Below are 10,880 nucleotides of genomic sequence, written 5' to 3'. Positions count from 1 at the left end.
TCTAATCATTTGTATTATGGCTTATGGTATTGGATTTCCAAAAATGTTATTGACTATTGAAATGTTCTTTGACAAACACAAAATTGGGATTTTAGATTGTAATCGATAACTTCATAGTTGTTTTAGATCTATTTTGTTTGGCTACTGCTAGAATACATCAAAAACTGAAAACAACAGTTGAACTAGGTCTACTTGGTCTTGGACTTGTAGCTGTAAAGGTACAGATAGAATGATAGATCTGTCATCTAGATCTATAGTCTATAGTATAATAAATATGTAGATCTAGTACTAATAATAGGCCAAAATACATTTAAGATGAGATGAGATTTAAAAAATGACTTAAAACTTAGCTCAGGAGCTTACCACCAGCTTACCCAGCTCATGAAAAAGCAATGATTTATAATTTTTATTAATCATCATTATTGGTATAAAGTAATAATAAAGACTAAAGTGTGTCTTAAACTTAAACTAATAGTAATTTCATTCATAATCATAATCATGATAATAATGGTTTGTTGACATAGAAAAGAAAAGGAAGTATCATTATCAAAGTCAAAATCTTCTATTCTTTCTCTTTAGTTTAATAAATAAGGAGAATAAGCATAAGGTCAATAAGGATGACTACTTATAAAAATAATTATATTTGTGCCCCAAACCTATACTTGTTATTATATTTAATTAATTTAACTTTAAGTTCAAAGAGGCCATATGTTTTCATTTAATTCAAACAAATTTTGTCACGCATTATTTGATTCCAAACACCTAAATTTATTTCAAACAGTCTCCAGATTCTATACTCTATCTATAGTTTAGCATCAATAAACTCAAATTTTAATTATATATTGATATTAACTAAATTTTAAGATCCCCAGGCATAGCCCCATACATGAAACCATTAAGATGTTTTCAAATTATGCATAAATCATAAATACGAAAACAAAAAATAAAAATATCAACACACTTATTCTACCAAAATTAGGTCACTCACTCACTGGGATAGTGACTTCTACACAGACTTTTAGACTTATTTTATGTTTGCATAATTAGATTTGTATTGAATGTTTGTTTTTTTGTTTATTCATTTAATAAATTTTGTAATACAGATGATCTTATGTAGTATAGTACACAGGCTAGGATGGCCATTCTTGCCTAAATAGCTGAATCCTCTATATTCTCTCTATATAAATCCAAATCTATCTAGTACAGGGGTGGGCAACCTTTTTCTGCTGAGGGCTGCATTAAAAAATTTGGGGACTCGGGGGCTGCATAAATAAATATATATATATATATATTTGCACTCCCCATTGAGGAATTATAACAAGAGTTAGCAATTTCTTGAACTAAATTTTACGAATGATTTTTTTAAAATTTTACTATCATTTGTTTACATCACATTTCACCACAATTGTATAGTTGTACTTAATGTGAAGTATATAACTGTTCACTGTTGTACATAATGTTCAGGAACCATGGAACTAGCTTACTAGATGTTATCATTGTGACTGCTGTCAAATTACAGTCAATAAGGGATATTTGATATTTTGGGTTTTCTGCACATCAATAAGCACCGACCAGTTCTAACACTTGATAATTTTCAAACAAAAAAAAAAGCATATTCACAGATGAATGTGATTCCAAATCATGTTCACGAAAGTTTAGCAGCAAAGTTTTTTAAAGTGTGGGATATACAGCTTCTGGCACCCATGAGCTCCTACGAAAGAACTGACTGGAACTTATCTTTCAGGTCATAATTTGCTAGGAGGTATGTCATCTGGAGCTATATCCGTTTCTGCATCAAATGGTGAGCCGAGGGTATTGAAAACTGGTTCCAATTTGCTCACATCTTAAAATTTGCTTTCAAATTCCACAATCAAGGAATACAAATAAGTCTTGTACTTTTCAACCATTTCACTAGAAATAGTTTCACCTTTGAGCTAAGGAAAATGATAAAGCCTAATTTCACTTGCTGGCCTCAAGAAATGCACATACATTTCATGTGCAAACAACAAATTGCAATGCTTTCAATGATAAACATGAAGTCTGTTTTCAACTCTTTATTAGAAATATTAGTAACAAGGTCACAGTCAATGTCCTTCATTTTTTTCCTTGAGATTCCATAGTCTTCTAATGCTAGACCAGCGAATACTGTTTCCAAACATCGAAATGTTCTATTTCCAAATCTTTAAGTACTTTTGGGAACTAACTGTCAGGGCCGGCCTTAGATAATAGGAGACCCTAGGCGAAGTGAATTTGGTATCCCTAAATAAAATAGAAAAATATAAATTAACATTGAAAAAACAAAACATTATGCAGCATATTAAAAACCTATTATAGTGTCCTTCAACAATAATAAGTTTCAATATTTTTTCTCTGAAACAATAGTATATTTATTCTGTTCAGGGCTCTCAACAATCGTGGGCCTTAAACAGTTAAGCTATTCTTAAGTTGGACCTATGTCTTTTATCATGTAATTTACACATCCTGTGCTATAAAGTAATTGGTATTCAATGCAGATTTGTGTAAACGTTCCCGCAATGAGTTTATGGTTGGGATATTGTACTTTATTTTATTACAAAGTCTGTTTTTTCTCAGTCAAAGCACGGTTGCCTTCTTGTACAAGCCAAGCCAAGGTTTTCAACTTTCAACACAGTTTTTCATTGAATAAATACTGGCCTGGGCTTGTGTCTTTGACTTGAATTCCTCGAAATATTGCCATTGAAAATAATCTTAGTTTACTTAGAACTTTTTAGAATGACATTTAGAGACAATGTTTCTTTAGCTTCTTCATTAAAAGTGATAAGAATAAAAAATTTCAATAATGTCTAAAGATATTCACAATTATTTATTTTTAATATATTTGCATTTTAAATATGTGTAATGTTATTTCTTTGGGTGTCCCCGGGCCACATAAAACACTTCGGCGGGCCGCATGTGGCCCACAGGCAGTATTTTGCCCACCCCTAATCTAGTAGGTCTAGATCTAGTCATTTATTATATTGATGTCCAAAACTGGCTGTTTGAAATAAATTTTGGTAAGGAAATCGTAATTTAATACAAACACCCTATTAAATTTTTTTTGTATGGAATCAAACAACTTGGCTTATGAATCAAATAAATCATCTCCAAAAACAGAATAAATGTTGGTGGGCTCATTAAACTAGACTTAGCGTACAAAAAATAACCCTAGGAAGAGGTAAAGTCATCCTGGTAACATAGGAAAAAACAACAACCTGACTTACAAATTTGAAATTCTTTTTTCTTACATAAAAAGACAGCTAAATGGAAAGAAATTGGGTCAGAATCATTGGAAAATGGACACGAACATTATACAGCATGCTATTTTCATATTAAATCTCAAATTTAAGATGTAATGACCACAAAAACAGCAAGTTGTATGGATTCATTTAATGTCCGGAATAAATAAACTACTCTATATATTTATAATATTAATATATTATAAATTATATACAGATCTAATATATTTATGATATATTATATATCTTCATTTATTCTAGTTCTAGAACTTAGTAGAACTTGATTTAGATTTGACCCTAGATGATAGTAGATCTATATTCTAATTCTATATTTAAATAATTAATTATTAGTTATTTAGTCACTATTATGATTATCTAGATCTAGATTAGGCCTACCTATATTATAAAGATTCTCAGTTTCTCTCTCTCTGTATCAGTGTATGTTTATAATTATATATAAAATTATAGATAGCTATAGACTAGATCTAGATCTTATAATTAATACATTATATTTATATATTTATCATAGTCTATTTTTGTTCCAGATCAATCAATGAAAATTATCTAGATCTATAATCCTATAATTAAGAATTATAGTAAAAACTACTCCTAAGGACTTAAAGACTCTTGTCTAAATCAAAAGTAGATGATAGATCTAGAATCTATGTACAACCATTTTCAAGGTAAGCTGAGTAGAATAGATAGTGTTTCAGATCTAGTTTTATAGTTTGTTTTACATGTTTTAGATTTTCCTTCAGATAAGAAAATAATTAGAATCTACATCCTAGCCCAAACCTCCGGCTAGACAGTGGGGGACAGTAGTGTGGGGGTTTTACTATCTTTGTAGTCATGCTCAATGACTATAGGCCTACTTGTATCACTTGCACATTGCAGTTAATGCTAAGTTTGTGGCATTAAAAATAACAAATTTACTCTGCGACTATTTTATGAGATCCTAAAAGTAAAAACCAAACAAGTTACTTTGATGTGTCACTTCAATGTGCTACTTAGATGTGCCACTTTGAGGTAATGTGCTACTTAGATGTGCCACTTTGAGGTGTTACTTCAATGTGCTACTTAGATGTTCCACTTTGAGGTGTTACTTCAATGTGCTACTTAGATGTGCCACTTGGAGGTGTTACTTCAATGTGCTACTTAGATGTGCCACTTTGAGGTGTTACTTCAATGTGCTACTTAGATGTGCCACTTGGAGGTGTTACTTCAATGTGCTACTTAGATGTGCCACTTTGAGGTGTTACTTCAATGTGCTACTTAGATGTTCCACTTTGAGGTGTTACTTCAATGTGCTACTTAGATGTGCCACTTGGAGGTGTTACTTCAATGTGCTACTTAGATGTGCCACTTTGAGGTGTTACTTCAATGTGCTACTTAGATGTTCCACTTTGAGGTGTTACTTCAATGTGCTACTTAGATGTGCCACTTGGAGGTGTTACTTCAATGTGCTACTTAGATGTGCCACTTTGAGGTGTTACTTCAATGTGCTACTTAGATGTTCCACTTTGAGGTGTTACTTCAATGTGCTACTTAGATGTGCCACTTGGAGGTGTTACTTCAATGTGCTACTTAGATGTGCCACTTGGAGGTGTTACTTCAATGTGCTACTTAGATGTGCCACTTTGAGGTGTTACTTCAATGTGCTACTTAGATGTGCCACTTTGAGGTGTTACTTCAATGTGCTACTTAGATGTGCCACTTTGAGGTGTTACTTCAATGTTACTGTGATGTGTCGCCTTGCGTTGTTAATTTAATGTGTCACTTTGAGGTGTTACTTCAATGTTACTGTGATGTGTCGCCTTGCGTTGTTAATTTAATGTGTCACTTTGAGGTATTACTTCAATGTTAATTTGTAAATATGTAACATATTTAACAAAACATTTTACAAAAAACATCTGTTCATTAGCAAATTTAAATTTGTATAAATCAATTAGATCTAGAAGAGCTCTAAAGTATGTTTTGAATATTTTTTATTGAATTTTATTTTCTTTTTAAATAATTTCTATGTGATTAAAAAAAAATCCTAGTTTCCAGTATTTTATTTTATTACAAAATGCGCTTTACAAACAAAGTACTACAACTCTTTGCTTTTGCAATCACATTTTCGACTCTGAAATATGTAATGAAAAGATTTTATAGTGTAAGTCATTCATATATGTATATATATAGATGTATATACGTGTCATACGTATATGATACTAGAAGTGCTTGGCTTTCTAAACACTGGGTTAAAAGTTCAAACCCTGGTGAAGACTGGGACTTTGAGCTTTTTTTATTTTTAGGACATCCTTGAGTCCAACCGAACAAACATTCTTCAGTCCTTTCAAATTAGATTTTAAATAACACACCATAATATTAATAAACGCTGTAAGTGGCTTATTATTACAATTGTTTTGTTGTATTGCTAAACAGTACTCTTAAATTATGAGGACATATATAAATAACATGTTTCATTAAAAGACTCAGCCCAGCGTATAAAAAACAATAACAACAAAAGTATGACATTGAATTATGTCTGAAACACATATTTAAATCTAAAGGAGAATGAGGCAGGTCGTGTTACATTACAAATGTTTGGACAAAGCTTATATCAACTCATTCTGTCTGTCTGGTACAACATTTTGTTTACACATATTGTTTCTCCTACACCCATTTCTCGGATCAAGTTGACACTTTACACGATTTTTTGTATTACCTAAACAAAACATGAATCTGCTAAAAAAAATTAACCATTTTGTTAATTAATTATTAGTAATCACTTTTTTTTTGGTATCAAACAAGAGAAATAAAATGCTACTTATTGAAAGGTGTAACTGTTTATTACGAGCTATTTCCGTTATTACATTTTGTACAAGTTTTTTTCTCCCACTATCCAATGTAGGATCAAGTTGAAATTTTGGATAATGCTTCTTATAGAAGTTGACAATACATGAACTTATCAAACAGCTAACCAATGAGTTAATTAGTGGTAATGAACTAATTTGTGGTTTACATGGAAAAAGGGAGCCTGTTCATGCAGTATTGAGATAAATTTCAGTGATTTCGTGGTTATTCCCATTAGATAAGCTTTGTTTTTAAAAGACATAAAAATAAATGAAGTGTTTTGATAATGTTACCGTGGATTGAAAATGAAAACCCAATGTCACTGTTGTCTTTATCTATTCGTAACAGAACAGATGTAATAGGAAATATGTACATGTACAATGTTTCGTATGAGCGTGTCCTTGTGCCATTTATCTCTCAGTTATATGATAAGACTTCACTGTTTCTATCAACCATGTCATGTAGCTTTCATTCTGAGAGAACCACAACATCTTGAGGCATCGCTATACTTTTTTTAAAACTCCGTATTAAAGATCCGGGCTTCGTGTTCATATATCTATATGATAACAGCGATAATTATATCTTTTTATTATTTCACAAGAAAAGTGTTTGTGCTAGTCCCTGAAAAGAAATAGCAACTTATTATCTTATCTTATAACATGACATCGTAGACCTATCCATGGGTAAATCTAGTCCTGCATGTTCCAAGTCAATGTTTTTTTTTTAATTTTATTGCTTTTTTGTTTAGAGAAGAACTAGCAAAACTTGTGTCCAGTGTTATTTTTAGAGTACACTATCTTTCAAATAAATTGTGTCATTTTATTCTTTCAGTTTATTTCATATTTTTCTATTTCATTTGGGGCCACCAGATTAAATTCACTTAGGGCTTCCAATCATCTAAGGCCTGCCTGTCTCCATGCTCTAATGACACTAGATAAAAAGAAGCACTTATACGAATTTGTCCCAACAAGTGGAATAGGAAATATGCTTTTATCTTTGTGTATTTATTCTGTTCATCTCATCTCTGTCTGTGGTCCCTTCTGGGGCGTAGGCCACCAACCAGCTTCCTCCAGGCGTCTCGGTTCTGGGCGTCTCTCCAACTGTCCCCACGTCTTGTCCATCTGCTTGGTATCTGCTTCGAAATGAAAGCACCATGTATCCCTGGGCCGTTCCAGGTTGCCCTGTTATATTGCAGGCTTGCGAAGGGTGTGACCTATCTATCTCTGCTTATTAGGCGTTTTTGTAGTTGTAAGTTTTGGTTCTATGTTTAAAGTATCAGTTTTATTTTTTTTTTTAGTCATCTGTCTTAAAGTGTGTTATTAAGTTTAGTGATTGAACTAAATGGTGTTACTCTTATCGTTTGTTATAAATCTCACTGGTCTACTAGTCAGAAGAAACTACTTTTGCACCAGAGCTGCAAGTGGCAAGTCATTGTGTCTCCTTTCTTCCCGATGTAACAAAAGTGAGACCGAATCTGTGCATAAAGACAACATGCAGCTTGTTATGTGACCACCACGTCTCCTATGATTTATGTGCGTTAATGAGTGAACTTGACATAGTTCGTGTTTCTATTTTGTTCTGGCTTGAAGACATGAATCTGCTGGTGTTGTACAGGTTGAGGCGGCGCTTCATGTGGGTTGGGGGTCAATGTTTTATGATAATGAAACTAATAGACTGGAAGGTTTTCATACACATATATTTTAAGTAAATTATCTCTGCCGTCTCACGGCACTGGTTGTTGTATGCTTAGTCATTCACATTGAAATTACTTGTCATACTGACCTACTGTGTATGCAGACTTAATTGCTCTTTTGAACAGGCAAGCAACCCGAACTAGTACGCCTGGTCGTGTTGTAGACACTTGGGGCAGTCCCCAGTTCGATCCCAGCCGGCTACCATTTTTTACAAAGCTTTTTATCAACTCACTCTGTCTGGCAAAATGTTTATACACGTTCTTTCGCCAACACCCAATCTTCATCAAGTTAAAACTTTAAACAATTATTTATTGTACATAACAAAACATGAAACAATTAAATAGTCAATTAATCATATGTAATTAGTTAAATTGTTTGATACCGAATAAAGTAAATAACGTCTACATTATTAAGAGATATATTCGTAATTGCGGAGTTTTTTCCCTTATATAAGCTTTGTTGTTGTTGTTTTTTTAAGGATTTTTTTTTTATTTTGCTTGTTGGGGTCCGTGTGATTGTCAAAAGAGCTGAGCCGAAGGCTCTTCGAGCTCTAGACGTGTAAACCTGCTTGAACAGTCTGGAAGAGATCCAAGTCAATGCCTATGTAAAGCATTGCTATTTCCAATATATCTGGCACTCCGGGCGCATGGACTAGAATGCATGGCCGAAGGCCGAGTATACCGGGAACCTCCGCCGTTTTCCCATGTTGTACCAAGCTAACCGTGCAGGACTCACCATTAGTGTAACGGTCCCTTGAGGACGGCGCATGGATTATCGACAGGGACGTGGAAGCTCTCTTTCAACTCCACACCGTGCAATGGGAAAGCTCTCGCATTCACTTGGACACTCCCACAGGAGTTTTGTTTTGCTATTCATTCAGCCTAACCACTTCCTCTAGTGATCGTTTCCACCCGAGTGCCACGTTGAGGCAGAATAGCGTACTCGGGTTGTTGGCGTCCTGCGGAAGGGATGGGCTAGGACTGACCAGGACTTGGACTGACAAGGACTCCTGAATGAGGACCTGCAACGTATACAACAAACCATTGGCAACAAAAAAGTTGGCATCAACTAATTCATGGCGGTTTCCAACAAACAAACTCTTTGTTCTTCAACTGTAAATCATTTTCCTTACAGGCTTACCTCTACTGTCAGGGGGTGGCGTAGTGGCATACACTTTGCTGTCTGTCTGAGACCTAGTCATGCTTAAAAAAAGGAGATCTTTTTAATTTGCGACTTTACAAGTTTGACTGTAAGTCCACGCATTTAAGACCTGGCTTTAGTTGCAGAAGATTTAATGTTGGCTGTTGTGCTGGTCACACGACACTCTTGTTAACCAATGACGACATGGACATCATATTAAAAAAAAAATAGCTCTCTGTGTTTTGACTGATGTTTAACATATCTGGTAAAATGGTCCTACGCCTAAAAATAAAATCTCCGCCCCTGACTGCAGCGCATGTCTTAAGTGCTGTCCTGTTCATCATTAATGCAAGATGGTCCGATTGTTTAGTCCCTGTGTGTACCAGTCGCTCTGTGTCTCTTCTCCACCTGCGCTGTGAGGTCGGTCGTGTGGTGTTGACATTGTAAGGTCTGTATGTTGTTTTAGTCACTATTACTTCCTTCTTTCATTCACCTCCAAACACCACTTCAGAGATCTATTTCCTTCCACTACTTTAGTCCTAATTGATTCCTTCTTTCATTCACATTCAAACACCACTTCAGAGATCTATTTCCTTCCACTACTTTAGTCCTAATTGATTCCTTCTTTCATTCACATTCAAACACCACTTCAGAGATCTATTTCCTTCCACTACTTTAGTCCTAATTGATTCCTTCTTTCATTCACATCCAAACACCACTTCAGAGATCTATTTCCTTCCACTACTTTAGTCCTAATTGATTCCTTCTTTCATTCACATTCAAACACCACTTCAGAGATCTATTTCCTTCCACTACTTTAGTCCTAATTGATTCATTCTTTCATTCACATCCAAACACCACTTCAGAGATCTATTTCCTTCCACTACTTTAGTCCTAATTGATTCCTTCTTTCATTCACATTCAAACACCACTTCAGAGATCTATTTCCTTCCACTACTTTAGTCCTAATTGATTCCTTCTTTCATTCACATCCAAACATCACTTCAGAGATCTATTTCCTTCCACTACTTTAGTCCTAATACCTCTATTCAAGTCGCTCCTTCATGGGGAGCGGACGCTGATCTCAAATACTGCTCTAAAAATTTTCCTATAAATGTAACATTTGATGTATACTGCTGAGAAAAGAATAGCTAGCTCGTTGGCCACATGGGGAAAACTCGGGTTCGATACCCGAATTGAATCAAATATTTTTAAAGTATTTTTTTTTAAATATTTATTATATTTGAAGTTTAATGATGAGGGTATTGTCTTTTTTTTTTTTTAAAGTTTATTTTTAAAATGTTTTTTTTTTTGTTTTCTTTTCAAATTACTTTCTTATGTATTGTGTACATTGTGGGTTGTACAAAGTTGTACCCGTGACATTGTCTCATGTACGCGTGACACGGGTGGCAGAAGGTCGTGATAAGCGAAGGCTAGAAACAGAAAGCTGGTTGATTTTTCTCCACGTCTCTTTCCGATCCCCAAACACACTTCACACGCCAGATGGCACAGACGTCATTTCGGTACTGCATAGTTCTCAATACACGTCGGCCTGATGGCAGTGTCACGCGTCCAAGGGAATGGTTCATTTAAGACTAAGCACGTACGAGAAGAAGATGAAAGTGGCCGAGTATAATAAGGGTCAGGGGCATATTCACTGACACGTGTTCGAATCTCAAGGGGCACGACCTTTTGGAACACTAGCACCCAAAACAATAGTTGTACAAATTGTAGCTTAAAATAATAATATTTGAAGAGCTACACGTACTTGATCAAGCTACAATATAAACAAAATGAATAATAATATTTGAAGAGCTACACGTACTTGATCAAGCTACAATATAAACAAAATGAATAATAATATTTGAAGAGCTACACGTACTTGATCAAGCTACAATATAAACAAAATGAATAATAATAACTCGCAGAATATTAAAAAAAAAAACAAACAACC

General features: G+C 34.3%; 1 protein-coding gene across 3 annotated transcripts in view; it reads left to right on the top strand.

The window, feature by feature from the left end:
• The first annotated feature begins 88 nt into the window (after nt 1-88).
• The window catches only part of LOC106061911 (PTB domain-containing engulfment adapter protein 1-like), a 51,865-nt gene continuing 41,073 nt past the window's right edge, over nt 89-10,880 (top strand). The window contains exons 1-2 of one of the 3 annotated variants that reach the window (XM_056045660.1): nt 89-218; nt 3,800-3,937. Coding sequence is in view for 1 of the 3 variants with exons in the window: in XM_056045656.1 (XP_055901631.1) it covers nt 9,197-9,369 (173 nt within the window). In the remaining 2 variants the exon portion in view is untranslated. Of the gene's footprint in view, nt 219-3,799; nt 3,938-9,181; nt 9,375-10,880 lie in introns of those variants that run through there. The other 2 variants (XM_056045656.1, XM_056045659.1) reach the window with 2 other exon arrangements.

The sequence above is a fragment of the Biomphalaria glabrata genome, chromosome 11, assembly GCF_947242115.1.
Source record: "Biomphalaria glabrata chromosome 11, xgBioGlab47.1, whole genome shotgun sequence".
NCBI lineage: Eukaryota > Metazoa > Mollusca > Gastropoda > Planorbidae > Biomphalaria > Biomphalaria glabrata.
Note: the sequence above shows the minus strand (reverse complement) of the source record. Positions and strands in the feature narration are given on the sequence as shown.